Below are 18,831 nucleotides of genomic sequence, written 5' to 3' on the forward strand. Positions count from 1 at the left end.
ACATGTGTCACTCCCACCATCATCCAGTGACGCTCAGCATGCTAAGCAGACAGAAGAAATACTCACCCTGTGGGTGTTGTTGATTACCAAGGGGTCTGGGTTCCCATAGTTGGGTGGATTTGCATATGGGTCATAGCCAAGCCTAGAGAGCATTGGTGCTATCTGGGCCATGTCTTGCAATACGTCCCCTGGAATGTGCCCGATCCATTTGGACAAAGCTTCCAAGTTTACAGGCTTAATAACCTGGTCTGTTGATCTTTCTATCCTGAAAAGAGAGTAGAAATCAGTCACTTGGGTTTTGGATGTATGTTGTGTTCATACGTAGGAGCCGGCAGCTGGGTTATTGCCATTTGAATTCTCATTCTCAGTGCCCGAGAGACGCGTGTAGCTCAGATATTTTCAGCGTCTTCAGGATACAAAGCTCATACAGCAGAGGCCAATGGCATTTTGGGATGTATAAGTAGGGGCATAGCGAGCAGATCGAGGGACGTGATCGTTCCCCTCTATTCGACATTGGTGAGGCCTCATCTGGAGTACTGTGTCCAGTTTTGGGCCCCACACTTCAAGAAGGATGTGGATAAATTGGAGAGAGTCCAGCGAAGGGCAACAAAAATGATTAGGGGACTGGAACACATGAGTTATGAGGAGAGGCTGAGGGAGCTGGGATTGTTTAGCCTGCAGAAGAGAAGAATGAGGGGGGATTTGATAGCTGCTTTCAACTACCTGAAAGGAGGTTCCAAAGAGGATGGCTCTAGACTGTTCTCAATGGTAGCAGATGACAGAACGAGGAGTAATGGTCTCAAGTTGCAGTGGGGGAGGTTTAGATTGGATATTAGGAAAAACTTTTTCACTAAGAGGGTGGTGAAACACTGGAATGCGTTACCTAGGGAGGTGGTAGAATCTCCTTCCTTAGAGGTTTTTAAGGTCAGGCTTGACAAAGCCCTGGCTGGGATGATTTAACTGGGAATTGGTCCTGCTTTGAGCAGGGGGTTGGACTAGATGACCTTCTGGGGTCCCTTCCAACCCTGATATTCTATGATTCTATGAGGCTTCAAAGCTATCTATCGGTAAAGCACCAGTGCCATCATTAGGATGGTGAAGCTGCAGGGCCAAAGACCCAACACTAACACACCACGCCACGTGTTTCAATACCCAAGTGCAAAGCCGTGTGGGAACCGGAGTCACTGATATATCCCCATCCTCAACCTTCCCGAAGTGCCACCTCTTGCCACAGAAGTTGAAGGGGAAATGCTGTGCTGCCCACTCTCTGCTGAGGTGGCCTAAGAAGTCCTGGGCACTCTTCCCGGCCTAGGGACGCTCCTGTTTGTCCTGCCCACCTTGCTGGGCCTTCTGTGTTAGATCATCTGCATCTGTTTCCCCTAGCGAGGGAAAGCGTGTCCCCCACTGCAATCGGTGCATTGCTGCCAGTCTGAGCTATGCCCTCCGCAGCGACAGTCTGCCCCTGCAGTCAAAGGCAGAGCAGCCTCTCTCACTGCACAAACTGTCCCTTTACATTTTGAGACAGCAAAGTTAACGTCCTGTAATTAGGCAGATTTACATAATTTGCATGAAAATTAGAGCCCTCCCCAGAGACAGTTCTGTTTATTCAGGACACGTAAATCTCTGGCACGGCACGAGAAGAAGCTGCAGTTGGAGTGCGGCAGGTGCCACCAGACCATGAAGGATCCAGGGCGCCTAAGGCTCTCGAGATAAAGCCTCCAATCCCAACCTGTCTCCCCGTCAGGCCTTGGAGATCAGTCACTGATTTCTAAACTGTTCGGAAGGGACAGGCATTCCTACGGCCCAAACCTCTCACCCCAGTTACTACAGGAGAAAAATCAAAGGAATTTGTGGCTACCTGCCACACAGATGTCATGGGAAAGGAGACCCCGGGAACTGGGCAGCATTAGTAAATTAATGAGCTATTCGCTAGTAAGTTAATGGACTATTTGCTCTCAGCAGATTTTTAAAGATACGAAGCCCAACAGAGGCCATCAGTTCCCCTAAGAAATAAGCCTGCATCTACTACAGTAGCTGCTCTCCCCTTCCCTTGCTACCACAAACCACAATTCCTTGGCTGGGGAGGGTTTATAGCGAAGGAAAGACAAGGCCGTAAAGGAGAAAAGCTCTAGCCCTGAGTGAACTGCATGCTCCCCATCCTCTGCACTCCCTCTGCTCAGCTGCGCTCAGTTCCTGCATGGTACATCTGCAATGTTCACGCCTTACACACCACGGAAAGCCAGATTCGAAGAGGCTCTACAGATTCACAACAGCCACTGGTCCAACACCCCCCATTCACTAGCATCAGCAATGTAGTGACTTGCCTTGGGACTGATCACCTGGGCTAGAGCCCCTAATTCTGGAAAATAAAGTGCTCTTTGAGGCCCTAATGCCCCTCTGGGGTCTTTAACTAATATGGGACTTTAATCACTCTTCCCACCCCTCCCTCCCTCAAGTAGCTAGGCCCTCAGTTACACAGCAGGGCATACTGGGGCATCAGTTCAACTGTGACTCAGAGAACTACACCCAGTAAAACACTGACTAGCGTGAAACAGCATTTTACAAGGGTACTGAATCACAAATCACATGCAGTCAGCTTCCACTGCTACTCTCTCTTTGGGAAGAACTTTTTAGGGTAAGTCTACACGGCAAAGAGACACTTGCGGCTGGCCAGTGCCAGCTGACTCAGGCTCGTGGGGCTCGGGCTACGGGCTGTGTAACTGCAGTGTAGATCTCTGGGGCTCGGGCTGGAGGACAGGCTCTAGGATCCTGCGAGGTGGGAGGGTCCCAACGCTCAGGACATCCTGAATGTCTACACCGCAATTAAACCGCCCTGCAGCCGGAGCCCCACTAGCCTGAGTTCACAGGCACAGTCCAGCCACGGGTGTCTCACTGCAGTGCAGACATAACCTTAGTGTTGAGGAAAGTATGGCCTGACAACGTCCCCCCCTTCCCTTGCTCAGAGAAAGAGAAAAACCATACAGCGGGTTCTTTCTCCTCCACCTCCCCGTTCTGGATGGAGAAAACTAACAGAAAAAGACGGTTAGAAGGCAGACGTGTCTAGCTAGTTCCTATATATCCGTGTTTACAGTTAGAGGTTGGGTTAGGTTAGTCTAAGGTCACCAAGTAGCCAAAATGATCACTACAAACAACTGCAGCAAGAAGCTCAAAATATGAAATCGCTTTAAACACGCATGTTGTGTGTACACACTTCTTTATCCCATGATCACGTCAGAACTATGTGGGGCAAGAGGCAGTGGGAGGTCAGGAAAACTCAGCTGCATGCTACCTAAAACAATTCAGTGCTCGCTGGAATGTAATCCAATGTTTAAAGAAATATTTGGGAATGGGTAGAAAAAGAGAAAGGGGACACAGATTACCCCAAAACTGGAGCTCCTTCAACAGGACTCTGCCAAAGCAGAGCCTGAAATCATCCCCTTATTTATAAGTCGGACGACTGAGATGTCACCATTCTCAAAACTCCTCACCTACGCAGCTAACCACGGTCAGGGACACCGCCACTGTGACATTCACGCAGTTCTTTACTTAGACGCACACAAATACGCTACAGCAGAGTTGGGTGCATCGATCCCTCTGCTCCTGGAAACCAGGCATGAAAATAAGCAACAAGGTGGGCCCCAAGAAGGTTTGGCAAGAACCCGCTCCGCCCAGGCAGGAGTCTCTTTGGAAAGCAGCGGCCATACAGACACTCACTTGGAAAGAGAGACTCCGCCTGGTTTCCCTATTAACTCTTCATGGTGCAGCACTGCGTCGCTCCAGGAAATGTCTAGGAACTGCATGATGACACGCATGGAGTGCTCGGGGTGCAGCACTAGCTGCTCATAGTAGACTGGCAGGCACCTGGACCGCCCAATCTCTACGCACTGGGAATACATCACCTCGATCGCTTTGTTCCACTTTGCAAGGCAGTCTCGGTAGCTGTTCAAGTCAAAGCCTGCAATCGTTACCTTCCTTGTGATCATGGAATGGACAGAAGCCCGGCCATCTCGAACCATCAGCAGAAATTTGGAATTGGGAAAGAGTCTGGAAAGGTAGACAGAGGATTTTAACGTGAAGGGGTCCTTGTTACATAGATATCTGGCTGGCTCACCATGCTTGGCTATGACTTCCAGGATAAATGCCTGCATGGCAGCGTCCAGGACTTGGTCCGTCACTCCTGCTTCATCCAAGCGCATCTTTTCACGCCCAGATTTGGACCAGGCCTGGCGCATTGCCAGCACCCGGGGAATAATGCGAGTCTCTTCTCCACAGCGGATTTCTGGATGCGCATCCAGCATGGCTCTCATGAGAGTCGTGCCGCTCCGCGGGACCCCACCAATAAATATCAGAGGCATCTCCTTGCTGTACCGGTACTCGACGCGACTGGAGTCCACCACGACCAGTTCTTCATTTTCTGGTCTCATCAGCCCATGCTTCCGCTTGCCATAGCCCTTGCCCAGTAGCTCCTGGCACTCCAACATCTGCTGGCCAACGTGCACAGTCACCATCAGGGCAATAGCAAAGCCAAGCCCCAGCAACACCCGCCGCATGGTGATCCGCATTCTGTTCCTCTGCACATAGGCTGGGAGACCGAAGGGTCCTCTGCCTTCAGCTTTCACTTAGGAAGCAGCCAATCCCATGCGCGTCTGCAAAGAAAACAGCACATGTTCAAAGAAGTCAGGGGCACACATCTGGTTACCTGGCCCGTCTCCTACTGAACCACCTGACACCAGGAGAGCCTCAGCCTCCAATCAATCACACAAAGACCTACTGATCACCTCAACTTGGCCCTGACCAAGCCATTTGTCTTGTCTGCTTGGAACTAACTCCAGCTTCCACCACAACTCCTGAGAGACCATTTCAGGGTCTAATCAACCTCATGATTTATCACCATCTTACATCCCCAAAAGAATGGCAAAGTGATTTTCAGATTGTGCGTAAAGAGATCTTTCCTTGCTGCTGGGGAGGAAGGTACCTGTTTACCAGCAATGCTGTGCAGCAGTTTAGCAGAGGAAATTAAGAATAACATATCCAGGAAACCCTTTGGGAAGTATTTCCAAAACATCCAGAACAAATTTCCTTGGCTTATCTTCATCCCATTTACTTCCTTCTATTAAATATGTGTTGCTCTGAAGCAAGTATTTTAATCAAAACAGAGAAGAACTGAAGTAAAAACAGAACAGAACCCTCCAAGCCCTGGGTATTCCATGCGAGCAATTCTGGAAGAGTGGGAATGCAGCAAAAGCGCCAGCCTTTCTTTACTAGCTCAATGGCAGAGCTTTTGTATTTATGGACGGGGGCATTTTGGCTTAGCTAGGCTTTTCCCTTCTCATGAAGGCCAAGAAAACATCAACCTCCAAGGTGACAGACTGATTTACTGCCCTCCATCCCAGATGTGTCCCCAATCCGTTCTTGCAGTTTTCCCTCTGTTGTATTACACATATTCACTGAAGTACACAACACAACCCTTCTATCAGTTCCATAAACAAGAAGTTTCCTGTATACATTTGTTTACTTTGATTAGAAATTAGCTATGACATGAGAAAACTCTTCCCATTTGATTTCCAGGAGGTTGGTGGGTTTGCTTCAGCAGAAGCAATGGCTAATGAGCATCAAATTGGGTTAATTATTAAACAAACTACTTATTTGAAGGTTTAGTGTAAACACTAGCAGCAAGCATTGCCAATATGAATACCTCCCTGCCAGAAACCGACCTTAAAGAAAGTTTCCCCTTGAAACACTGAAGCTTTCATTTGGCTCTGCCGTGAAGACCCGACTTCTCTGCAGGAGATTCAGGCAGGAGGATTGTTGCTCCTGCAAGTCTGTCTCTTGCTCTGCTGATTCCACAAAGCTCCTGTTAAAACTGGCAAACCATCCCTCCCCCTTTCCCGGCCGAACCCACTAGTGCAGGTTTTGCAATCCCACCCCTAGGTCACAGAGGGCTTTTCGGGTAAATTCCTTGCAATGCATGGATTTGGACAGAAGTTGAACATGGGAGAGAGGAAGGGAATCGCTGTGCATTTTATTTCACTGCCAATCCAAAACACTGCCTAAGAAAAATATTTTCTCCTCAAAAATTTCTTAATGAAAGCAAGCACGTAACAGTGGCCCATGTAACCACACAGAGCAGTCCATTTTCACACTCTGCAGGGCATTGGCTGTGTGCAAATTTGCGGATGATACTAAACTGGGAGGAGTGGTAGATACGCTGGAGGGGAGGGATAGGATACAGAAGGACCTAGAAAATTGGAGGATTGGGCCAAAAGAAATCTGATGAGGTTCAATAAGGATAAGTGCAGGGTCCTGCACTTAGGATGGAAGAACCCAATGCACAACTACAGACTAGGGACTGAATAGCTAGGCAGCTGTTCTGCAGAAAAGGACCTAGGGGTGACAGTGGACGAGAAGCTGGATATGAGTCAGCAGTGTGCCCTTGTTGCCAAGAAGGCCAATGGCATTTTGGGATGTATAAGTAGGGGCATAGCCAGCAGATCGAGGGACGTGATCGTTCCCCTCTATTCGACATTGGTGAGGCCTCATCTGGAGTACTGTGTCCAGTTTTGGGCCCCACACTACAAGAAATATGTGGATAAATTGGAGAGAGTCCAGCGAAGGGCAACAAAAACGATTAGGGGACTGGAACACATGAGTTATGAGGAGAGGCTGAGGGAGCTGGGATTGTTTAGCCTGCAGAAGAGAAGAATGAGGGGGGATTTGATAGCTGCTTTCAACTACCTGAAAGGGGGTTCCAAAGAGGATGGCTCTAGACTGTTCTCAATGGTAGCAGATGACAGAATGAGGAGTAATGGTCTCAAGTTGCAGTGGGGGAGGTTTAGATTGGATATTAGGAAAAACTTTTTCACTAAGAGGGTGGTGAAACACTGGAATGCGTTACCTAGGGAGGTAGTAGAATCTCCTTCCTTAGAGGTTTTTAAGGTCAGGCTTGACAAAGCCCTGGCTGGGATGATTTAACTGGGAATTGGTCCTGCTTTGAGCAGGGGGTTGGACTAGATGACCTTCTGGGGTCCCTTCCAACCCTGATATTCTATGATTCTATGATTCTATGTGTCCGGCACGCTGCTCCTCTTTACTGTGCATGGTACTGTACAAAGAGCAGCAGTTCTGGGCCCAGGGACTTTACAATCGAGTTACATGTCTCTGAAGTGATGAATTGGTCATTTGACTTTTTAATATATTTCATCTCCAAAAGCAATTTAAAATGCCCACTAGCCTCTCGTCTCCACCGCCTTTATAGCTGGAATGGACAGAAATTCAGACTAACTGGACTGTAATGGGATGTAGTTCAAAAGTCTAAGCAGAGGTAAAAAAAAAATGATTTTAAAGGGAGGATGGTAGTTTGTATTAAATGGGGCAGGCAAATACGGTTTATGGTTAACATTTCCTACCAGGATTCCCTTGTAGCCCCACTGGCTCGTCAAGGTCACTTAGAGGTGAGGACATGGCTCATTTGGGCACCTGAAATGGGTAGAGTGCTGTGAATCTGACACCACAAACACGGGATTCCAGGAAAACTGACCAGCCAGAACATGCCACATGCCAGAATCCTGAAGTGAAACCTGCTGCACAGCCCGGAGTATGTTCTTGGCCCTCCACTGTGCAGACAGCATGGCGAGCCAGGCTAGGGGTGCGGGACGAAGTTGCTTTCAGGGACTGTGATCTCAAATGTTATTCAGCTCTCCTCCTGCCCATCCATGTGCTTGTTCAACTACTGCCAAGGCAGATGGCAAATATGCAGCATTTACAGAGACTGTTTGGCCTCTAATCTTGCCTGCTAGCCATTTAAAAAGAAAAAAGAGCTCTTAAAATACTGGATCTATCTGCTTCAGGGTGACAGACATACAGACAGCCTGCTGTCTGAGCACATGACTAGGGAACAAGAACCCATAGGTTCTAAGCCCTGATCTGATGCTGACTCCATCTGTGTCTGGAACATGTCACTTCTCTCTCCCCCTCCTTCCCCAATGGTAACAAGGGGTACACTTGCTGTGGGGCAGCCAAAGGGGTGTTGCCAAGACCAGACTGCTACCCCAAGTAATACCTATTATTAGATGGGTTTCAGAGTAACAGCCGTGTTAGTCTGTATCCGCAAAAAGAAAAGGAGGACTTGTGGCACCTTAGAAACTAACCAATTTATCTGAGCATAAGCTTTCGTGAGCTACAGCTCACTTCATCGGATGCATCGGAAGTGAGCTGTAGCTCACGAAAGCTTATGCTCAAATAAATTGGTTAGTCTCTAAGGTGCCACAAGTACTCCTTTTCTTTTTATTAGTAGATGGGGTCACTAAAACATCCCTAAACTCAGAGTTCCTAAACAAACACAAGTGAGCCTGCTCACTAATGCGAGGTCAAAGGTGCAACTAAGCTCGAGCTGCTTTCTGCAGTCTTCTGCGGCAGCATTCACCAACAGGTTCTAGGGCTTGGTGTGAACGTCCATCATCGGGAAGATCAATTCCCTCCACTGCAGACATTGCTGGATGAAATTCTATGGCCCGTGTCATGCAGATGGTGAGATTACATGATTACGGCACAAACCCCGCTGGCCCTAACATCCATGAAAAAGTCCTCAGTTACTGTCTTCTCCCCGGCTTCTTCCCTCCCACACAGGATCCAGGGACTTAAAATCCTACTAGCCTATGGACAAAAGTTCATCAACAGAAACCAAAGAGCTAAAGGCTTCACCAGAGCTCAGCTGCTCAGTAAAACCCCAGCACGCTTACGGCTGGTGCTCTGACCCATGGGACACATTGACGAAGATGGAGTGCCATCCAGAGAGCCAGAAACTCCATCTTCAACCAGACTGAGAATTTAGTCACGGCTTTAAAGGAAGCAAAATGCAGCATGCAGAGGAACAGCTGAGCTGTGGCCAATGTAGCAATAAGGATCAATACAAACCCAAATTCACAAAAAATCCCTGCAATTAAAAATCTCCCCTATTTTGCATTCTGATTAGGTATTAATAACAGCAAGATCAGTAATCGCTTCTAGGAGTTTTTGAGAGTGGTAAAATATTAATAAAACAGAAGTGGCTGTGCAGACACAGACATGAAATATTCATTAACTCACTCCCAATACGTCACGCAGGGCCCCACTGCTCTGACAGATCCTCTTTTGATACACTTACCTTTCCCTGGTAAATTCATTTTGCCGTGGGCCGATCTCTGCTCGGCAATACAGATGGCCGATGAATACCTAATGAGAAAAAACCCCACAATGCTGATTTGTTTACAGATAACTGATATTCATCGGAATGGTTAGAAATAAAATGCTCATTCTCAGGGTGCAGTTTTCCATATTGCAGTTTTAACAGCATCTATCAACACACAGATCAGTAATCTTTTAACGTCTACCTGAAAGCCAAAAGACATGCAGCCGCGAGATACAACTGTTATGTTCATCATTCACTGTCTCCACCAAACCTAGCAACTGGCTGGCAGAAACCAGCCTGAATATCTTAACACTGGCAGTGTCACTTGGCTGTCTCAGCTACAGACAAGGCTTAAAAATAAGACTATGCACCTGGCATCACTACCCTGAGCCCATGAAGCGACATTGGCATCATATTCCTCTCATCCCAGGGAAAGGAAACCTCGCAAAGTCCATCGGGTGAATTACAACAAAACTCAGGGAGAGTCTTGGAGCACAGACAGAGGGAGAAGCAAAAAGCAATGAAAATCTCTCTCAAATGAGGGAGGAGGCTGGCTTCCCAAGACCTGAGACGGAGAGAGCAAGAGCCAGGCAGAAGCAGGCAGGATGTGTGAGGCCAGAGAGGATGGCAGACTGACTATATTAGAGTCCCAACTGGTAAACAGAACCATGCCACCTGCTCCAGAGGACACTGCACAGCACCTGCTCTCCCATTTCATTACAAACTCTGAAATCAGGCAAGAGCCAAAGTGCTGCGGAGGCTCACAAGCCTTTCTGGCAAACCTGCGCTCAGTGTTCGGCTTTGACTGAGGTCATCTGCAATTCTGAGAAAGCTCTGCTTTGAAAATTAGGCTCCTTTGAGCATAACACTCAAAGCGAAGTCAAGGGAATGTGAACCCCAGAGCAAAATAAAACATCAGCAAAGGTCCCTACAAAGCGAGCTTCAAGATTCCCCTGGCGACGACAAACTCTTCCACATTTTGCTCAAGGTTGATTCCTTCACCCTGTTGTCTGTGAAACTGATTTTAGCACAGGAAACTCCCTGCGGCCCAGTAGCGTTTACAATCTACCTGCAGCATGCAGACCCACAAGAAGTGATCTTAACATTGGAACAAAACAGGCACCCACGCGGGGCACACACGTACCCCTCCCTTGGATTTCCAAGGAGCCCTGTCTTCTGCATCTGCAACTGTTAGCTTCCTCTTTGCATACCATACAACAACATGCTGTTTCCAGGAGATGGCTCTGAACCAGGGATAAAAACAATACCAGCGTAACTGCTGCAAGAAGTTTGGTGCCTCTGCAGGCCACCAGCAAGGCAGGCTCCAGTCGCCTTTCGGGTGAAGGGCCTGGAGGGTCTGTGGAGAAGGGGCAGAGACAGAAGGGAGCAAAAACGCACAAAGCAGCACATACCACTTGGCTGCACACAGCAACCAGGCCTATTAGGCTGGAAGGGGATTTCCACCTGGCTCCAGGATTAGCGCCGACGGGATTCTCTCCACAGTATTTCTGGAGCACCCTCTGCTGCAGAGCTAAGCACGGACGCCAGGAGAGCTCTCCACGTACACGACAGGCCTCGGTTTCTGCTGCTGGTGGCGATGATGCACTCATCCATAGGCTGGTGAGCACACTTGGTAACACTACACACCGACCCATCACATAGACAGCTCCCTGCAGGTCCTCGTGGTCGGAGTGCAGCACCTCACCTTCCCAACTGGACATTGACACAGGTTCCCCCGAGATCTGGGGCTTGACTGTCAGAGGTGCTGAGCACCCACAGCTCCATTAACTTCAACTGGAGTTCTGGGCACTCAGCATCACTGAAAGGCAGGCACTTCTTTGCCTCAGTTTCCCCTGTGCACCAGGGATTTCATTCCTTGCTTCACAGAACGGACTGACGGTATCTGTAGCATTGGGCCAGTACAGAAGCGCTGGATTACTGCTAACGATTTGTAGGATGTGTGAGTGGAACAAGGCAGTCAGCTCTGCCTCTGCTCTAGGGCTAATTAAAAGCCTGGCAGGGGAACTCCACCCAGATCTCTCTGCAAGAGCCTGACAGTTTTGCCGTGTGAGGGGGACAACGAGCCATGAAGAGTGGAGCCGCTCTCCACATATGACAATCTACTTTTTACCCAGCCCTCCAGAAGAGACAAGCTGGTGCACTGATCCACTGAGAACAAAATTAAAATAAAAGGAGTAAGCTCTACTGTAGGTCCTGTCTATTAAAAAACAGCTTGCCAGAACGCGAGACGCGGCTCGTCCCAGCTATTAAAGATTACACAATTTTTATTTACATCGTGACTAGATGGAGTTTTAGATTATTCATGCTCCAGAGGAGATGTTTATTCTTCTGGCTACATGGATTTGCAAGTACTTAGTGCTGGAAATTGGATTTGTTATACTGCCTCGTTAATTTCAGGTACCACCGTCCCTAATTACTTCTCCTTCAGATACACAGCAGCCACAGAGAGCAGTTATTCCAGCAACTGAGTGCTAGGATTCCAAATTCCAAGTATTGTGCCCCATCATCGTAGTCACACATTCCAAGGCCAGATGGGACCATTGGGATCCCGACCTCCTGCATAACACAGGGCAGACAACTTCAGCAAATAACTCCTAGGTCTGGGGAAAGCTGATTGTCACAGTTACTAACCAACAGCAGAGGCTTTGGAGTACATTATTAATATTATATATAACTAACTAGTTTGGTGAACTCTGAGTGGCTTGTGACTAAATGCACACAATAGCTCATAAGTGACAGTGACGGGACGTAGTGCATGAAACACGCCCCCACCCTGCCCGCGAGGCGCTGTTACACAACACAAATGGAATCAGTAATACAGAACGGAGGGACACACACAAACAATTAGCTCACGGCAAGCTAGGGCATGAATCTTCACCACCAGAGCCTGCCACAGACCAGAGGTCCACATCAGTGGCTCTCCACCTTTCCAGACTGCTGTACCCATTCAGGAGTCTGATTTGTCATGCATACCCCCAAGTTTCACCTCACTTAAAAACTACTTGCTTATAAAAATCAGACATAAAAAATACAAAAGTATCAGAGTACACTATTGCTGAAAAATTGCGTATGTTCTCATTTTTACCATATAATTATAAAATAAATCGATTGGAATATAAATATTGTACTTACATGTCAGTGTATAGTATATACAGCAGCATAAACAAGTTACGGTCTGTATAAAATTTTAGTTAGTACTGACTACGCTAGTGCTTTTTATGTGGCCTGTTGTAAAATCAGACAAGTATCGAGATGAGTTGATGTCCCCCCGGAAGACCCCTGCATACCACTAGGGGTACATGTACCCCTGGTTGAGAATCACTGGTCCACATGGACCCTGCTGACTTGCCTTAACAGTTCATTAACGCACTTTGATCTAATCTGTTTCGAAGAGGACTAGATCAAAGTGTAACGCATTGTCAATGTGCATCAGCAGGGTCCACAGACAGTTAGTGCACAGCAGACTAGTGGGGGCTTGCCATGAACGAATTGTTTGTGTAGTAGACAAGCCCCACACATCTGCAGCCAAGGTGGATCACACATCTACTGTTCTTGGAAACCTTGTTGTTATAAAAAGAAAAGGAGGACTTGTGGCACCTTAGAGACTGTAGCTCACGAAAGCTCATGCTCAAATAAATTGGTTAGTCTCTAAGGTGCCACAAGTCCTCCTTTTCTTTTTGTGAATACAGACTAACACAGCTGTTACTCTGAAACTTGTTATTATAGATTCTGTGCAAATAAAGAGAAAATCCCTCCAGAGAGGATATTCCAGCTAGAGAAATTGCACATAAGGGGCTAACGTTTGGGTTTCCATAAACTGACCTAAGACCTACTCTGGTTAAAACTGTTTGAATGTAGGGTGCATTCTGGCTGACAAAGAAACAGAATAAGAGGGCCTGAGGCCGAGCAGGGCTGAGATGCGGAGAGAATTATCTGCATTTCCAGTCCCAAGGCACATGACAAGGATTCAGGCCTGTCACTGAGAAGGGTCAGCGTCCAGACTCCAGTGGCTCAGGGTGCATTGGCCCAGATTCACAGCGGGAGCCCAGCACTAGAATAGCAGCAGGGGCTCCAGGACCGGGCGGTGGCTGTTCAGCAAAGTGATGTGCAGAGGCCTGCCCCACACCTACCCAGGCTAAACCCCTTCGTTCCTTTGCATGAGCCACAAAAATTAGCAGCAGAGATCTGGGACTGGGAGTGGAACCTACAGCTTTCATGGGCTGTAATTAACTCTCACCGCCACTGTTAGTGGCATGGCAGATCTGGGGAGGGAGCTGCAGCCTGTCTCTGAAAGGCCCCCGGAGCTGCAAGGAGCAGCTTTCTGCAGGGGACGGTGAACAGGTGCACTGCAGACATTCTTCCGGGAACTCCAAGAGCCACCACTCAGCAAAGGCCTTCAGGTTTAGAGAGTTGCACGATGAAGAGAGAGAACCAGAAAAAAATAAAGGGGACAAACATCCATTTACAAAGTCGAAAACTGTTCGAATCCATGAGGCTGAATCTACAAACATCATAACCGTGATTCAACAGCAACACAGCTCCTCTGGGACCACTAGAGGTGGAGGGTGTAGTGAAGACAGGACCTCCAGTAGGAATAGCTATCACCACCTCAAAACTCACATGCCCTGCCACCCACCGTTGCTATGACCAGTCAGAATTACAGTTCTCAAAGTCACCAGCGTGTGCAGTGCAGAGAGAACTTTCAGGGACTGTCGCTGTCAAACAAATCCCTACCAAGCGCGTGCAAATTGTGGTTACTCAGAAGCTCAGAACTTGGCCGACCTTTGGGCAAATTTGGATAGAGATGGCACCAGGGTGACTCTCCCTGCCAAATGTCAAGTCCCTCCTCTGTAGCATGGAAGTGCTAGATCTTCTCAAAATAAAATTTAAAACAAAATCTTACAGCCAGTCTTATTTTTAATATGGACAGGACAATGTATTTTTCTCTAACCTTGTTCTCTGGAAAGGCTGAACTATTTTAACCGAAACATCCCAAATAATTCAGACTGTGAAAACACCCAGAATGGAAAATTTCAGTCTGAACGGTTATAGTTTGACAAAGTTACAAGCAACTGAAAACAGGGTCTTAGAATGGAAAGCATCAGATAACCTTAATTATAAACACTGCTGCCTGCACTGCCTATAAGAACATAAGAACTACCATCCTGGGTCAGACCAATGGTCCAACTAATCCAGTGTCCTGCCTCTGACAGGGGTCCGTACCAGAGCTTCAGGCCTAGCATACAGAACGGGGCAATTGGAGTTAGCCACCCGGCTTCTGCTCCCAACTTCTGGCAGTCAGAGGCTCAGGATCACAGTGACCTTGTTGTTGCCTCCCTGACCATCTTGGCTAACTGCCATTGATGGACCTATCCTTCATGAACTCATCTAGTTCTTTCTGAGCCCAGTTATACTTAGGCCATTACAGCATCCAATGGCAATGAGTTCCACAGGTTAACGGTGTGTTGTTTGAAAAATTACTTCCCCTTGTTTGTATTCAACCTGGTGCCTATTAATTTTATCTGGTTTTGTATGGTTGGAAAAGATAATGTATCATTTTAGTGTTTGTAAACCACTTTGAAAATGACAAGCACTAGGTAAGTTATTAGAAAGAGAAGGTGGGGGAGGCGAGATCTTTTAATGGACCAACTTCTGTTGGTGAGAGGGACAAGCCTGCGAGTTCACAGTTTCTCAGACCTGAAGAACAGCTTGAAAGCTGCTCTGGGAACCGACATGGCTACAACACCACTGTGTGCACAGAGAAGTTATTGTTAAACATAATTTAATTGCTTCTGAAGGGCAGTACTACCCCTAAAACATCGTTTAGCCCTGTTCAAGGGTGTCTCAGATGCTGGGAAATTCATTAAGGGCTATCTGCATGCAGCACAGAGGAAACTAGTCTGTGCCCCATGGAGCTCTCAATCTATTGTTTCAACCCCAGGGAACCCACACAATACGCAAGTGAAAGGTCTAATCTTGAACTGCTGCAGATAGGTTTGTTCCCTTGGCCCCCTTCGCGTTTTGGTGGATTAACCATATAAAGCTTGTTTCAAGAGACCTGAATGAAGAAAGAGAAGTTGTTTTTGTAACAAGGAAAAGGTTTTCAGAGCAGAAGAGAGGAAAGGTGAGCAAGAAAAGGGACAAAAGGATGTTAGGAGGGAGGGGCATAGGCAGCCGAGTGAAGTGCAGGTGGAGTGGGGGACACAGGAGGCAGGCAGTAGAAACGCATGTTTTGTTTTCAAATCTCTGTGCTGATTTCAATGGGCCATCTGAGTCCTGGCCACACCACTCAACAGGGGATTTGAAAAGCAGAAAAACTTCACCAAGGGCGCCTGCATATGCTGCATGCAAAATGCAGCGAGCCCGGCAGAGGAGTGCCGAACTAGCAACGCCCTGTCCTGCCCTCCCCACTCTGGGCACAGGGGCGCCTGGCTGTGCTGATAATACCCTGAACCCTACCTGGTCTATTCTTGGTTGAGAAAATGGTGCTACAGCCCGACGCCTGCAACTGACTGGGCCCCCCCGCCATGACAGCAGTGAAATTGTACGCAGAAGCACACCCTTGTCTAGTCAATGGCAGGGCTGGGACCTTGGTTTTGAGATTGGAGAATCCCTTCTCCACACACATGGAGAGAGGTTAGCTCTGAATTCTCCACTGCCCAACAGCGAATGACCAGGAGCATGTTTGCGGCCCACCCCCAACAAATGCTTCAACTAGCTACGTTTTCGCTTTCTTACAGACTGCCGGAGAGATGTACAAAGCTTTTCATTCTGATTTAACTGAGCCCAGGGACTGCAAGAACGCCGCTCACTGACACAAGGCTGCTTTCATACACACAGAATCAAGTTACAAAGAGGAAAGCCCACGAAGTTCAAATATTCCAGAAAGAAAATTACTTTCAGGCCATCTCCTTGAACAAAAAGTGTATCGTACTACATGTAACACTTGAGTCTCCTCACGGAGTTAGATGCCCAGATTGGACAGAATTTTCATGGGATTTGGCTGCCTATCTGTATTATTCACCTTCAAAAGTCCCCATTAAGTTGACAAAGCATTTTTATTTTCCCAGATTGTCTTCTTTGCACCTTCAACAGTATTTTGTGGCTAGTCAGTCTCATTGGTTTGTGCATAGACAGTTCTTCTCCATGTACATCTTTCACACCACAGACTGGAGAGAAAAATCGGATCGTAAAGCCATTAAAATCATCAGGAGGCTCAAGGGCCTGTTTAGCCCCTGAAACAGCCTAACTTTAAAATTAACCAGATTTCAGCTGACAGTATACAGCTCTGATTTCTTCTATCTTTTTTCCTTTAAAGCATTGCTCAAAGATGTCCTAGCCAAATTCCAACTCAAGTAAATACACTCCAGCTACCTAAAACGCCTCCTTTAACTTCCATTACGAGGTATTCCTCTTCAATTCTTGTCCTAAACTGCATAACACCACTATACAGCAGTCAAGCCAATGCAGAGTTACAGCCCAGAGATGGCTGCAATTCAGGGATGGTTGGAGCCACACATATCCTTCAAATGCTCTGCACAAAGGCCGCTGGCTCCCTGTTCATAGCCAGTTGCAGGACTGGGTCCACAATCCGTGAAGCGCTCTGGAACACTTTGGGACAGAAGATGTTAAACAATGCAATAACCTCAGGATATTTCTCGTGTTCTATTTCCCTTTGGTCATATTTATACTTGAGCAGCTTTTCAATATCAACTTCACACCTGAAACAGCCTTGCATCTTGCTGCACGTGGAAGGCATTGGTTCATAACTGCAGCGGCTCAAGGTATTTTAGATTTTAGGATTGTTTCTCTGTGGAACTCAAACCTCAAGCACAACCTCTGACACTGGGACATATGGAGGGGCTTACCTCCATTTTTAAATACTTTGCAAGAACAGGTTTGATGGCTTTGATCTACAGATTACAGAAGAGCGAGCACAGGCTTCAAATACTTGAGTCTGTTGCTAAGAAATATTGAGAGGTAAAACCCAGAGCCATGAAGAATGTTCACAGATGAGTACTCTTAGAGCATTATCCAAGCTCCCAAGAGAGTCTGGTCAGGGATGCACAAACAAAGCCAGGCTGCTGTAACAGGCTTTAAATCAAATCAACAAAGATTTGACAGACATTTTACAGCACAAATGTACTGTTTGTTTATTGCCTCAGGGCTGCTGTGATTAGAAAACATTTTATTATCCTTCTCAATGCTAAAACGTTTTTGAAATAATAAAAAACCCACCAATTTGCAGCATTTTCCACTTTATTTTCTCCTGTTCCAAGTGAAGAGAGTGACACTAGTTTATCATGTATCACGCGTGTTCAGAGTATGGCTCCAGCATGCTGATTTCCACTTGCCCTCCAGAATGCTGACTGTAAGCATGCGCTTCTTTCAAACCAGGTTATTCATTTTAAAGTACCTAAAGTTAAAAAAGCCCATGGGAGACCCGCTGTTGGAGCAGCAGAGCCAAACCGCTGGAATCAGCTGTCATCCCCTGCTCTGCTGAAATAAAACCAAACACTGCATTTGTGTACGATGTCCTTTAACTCTCCCCCACCCGTTTCTTCTTTTACAGGTGCTTCGTCAGTGTGGCACAGCTTCCAGTTCTCGCTGCCCCGGCATCTCTCAGGCAATGTCGCTTGAACAGAAGCACTGACTAGCACAGCTAGATGTGGCCCCTAACCAGCGGTTTGATTTAATTTGTTTCTTGCATGAACACGGGTCACAGCCACTGGGGTCTCTTCCTTTTTTAACAGGTTTCAGAGCAGCAGCCGTGTTAGTCTGTATTTGCAAAAAGAAAAGGAGGACTTGTGGCTCCATAGAGACTAACCAATTTATTCGAGCATAAGCTTCCCTGAGCTACAGCTCACTTCATCGGATGCATCACGAAAGCTCATGCTCAAATAAATTGGTTAGTCTCTAAGGTGCCACAAGTCCTCCTTTTCTTTTTCCTTTTTTAAACGTTCCCAGAAGAGCCAGCTCTGCCTCATGTTGGGCACTGGGTGCCTTCTACATAGTGAGAAGCAGGACATACAGCTAAGTTTTGGTTTTATTTTATTTTAAGCTTTCTACGTACATCTCAGGCTGGTCCCAGCTGGTCCTAGATGGCTAGGACATCTGGCTGTTCACACCTGACACCACAAACACTCAGCTACCAGGGGAGGCATGCTACGGAAATGGTTATGAATACTCCCAGCCTCAGAGTAGAACGTTGCCTTCCCCATTGAGGCCAAGATGCATCGGTCCCTCAAACGTTTCCTTTCCCAGCTTCTGGTGGATGGGGAGCACACACGGACTCTTAAAAACGTCCATCCAACTGCTTCTGAGATTCCAGCATTTAGTCTATGGACAGGATCCAAGGAACAAACCTCCTGGAGCAGGAAATTCGGGGAGACTGTCTCAACTTCATGCATGCCAACATGCGTGACCTCCCAGCAGTTACAGAAATCGTGTGCCCAAGACAAAGGGAAATTTCTCCACCCATCCTGCGCCCCGCCAGCTCCCCTGGAATACTTCCAGGGCCTTGCACTCAAAGTGAGTGAGGCAGCAGAAATTTGGGTTAGGTTCATTTTTTCTTTTTGAGGCATTCCCCATCCCTTGTAGCACTGAGTAAGATTTCAACATGCCAACCTCAAGTTTGTCATATT

At 47.3% G+C, this 18,831-nt stretch overlaps 1 protein-coding gene across 5 annotated transcripts in view; it reads right to left on the reverse strand.

Annotated features, from left to right (window-relative positions):
- Nucleotides 1–18,831, reverse strand: part of TPST2 (tyrosylprotein sulfotransferase 2) — a 46,968-nt gene that overhangs the window by 4,672 nt on the left and 23,465 nt on the right. For 3 of the 5 annotated variants that reach the window (XM_084648714.1, XM_084648715.1, XM_084648713.1), the window contains exons 2-4: nucleotides 9,143–9,210; nucleotides 3,715–4,646; nucleotides 67–265 (exon numbers count right to left, since the gene is read on the reverse strand). In XM_084648714.1, the coding sequence (XP_084504840.1) occupies nucleotides 67–265; nucleotides 3,715–4,562 (1,047 nt within the window). In that variant the 5' untranslated portion in view covers nucleotides 4,563–4,646; nucleotides 9,143–9,210. Of the gene's footprint in view, nucleotides 1–66; nucleotides 266–3,714; nucleotides 4,647–5,714; nucleotides 6,049–9,142; nucleotides 9,211–18,831 lie in introns of those variants that run through there. The other 2 variants (XM_084648717.1, XM_084648716.1) reach the window with 2 other exon arrangements.

The sequence above is a fragment of the Lepidochelys olivacea genome (assembly GCF_965140295.1).
Source record: "Lepidochelys olivacea isolate rLepOli2 genome assembly, chromosome: 15".
Lineage (NCBI taxonomy): Eukaryota > Metazoa > Chordata > Testudines > Cheloniidae > Lepidochelys > Lepidochelys olivacea.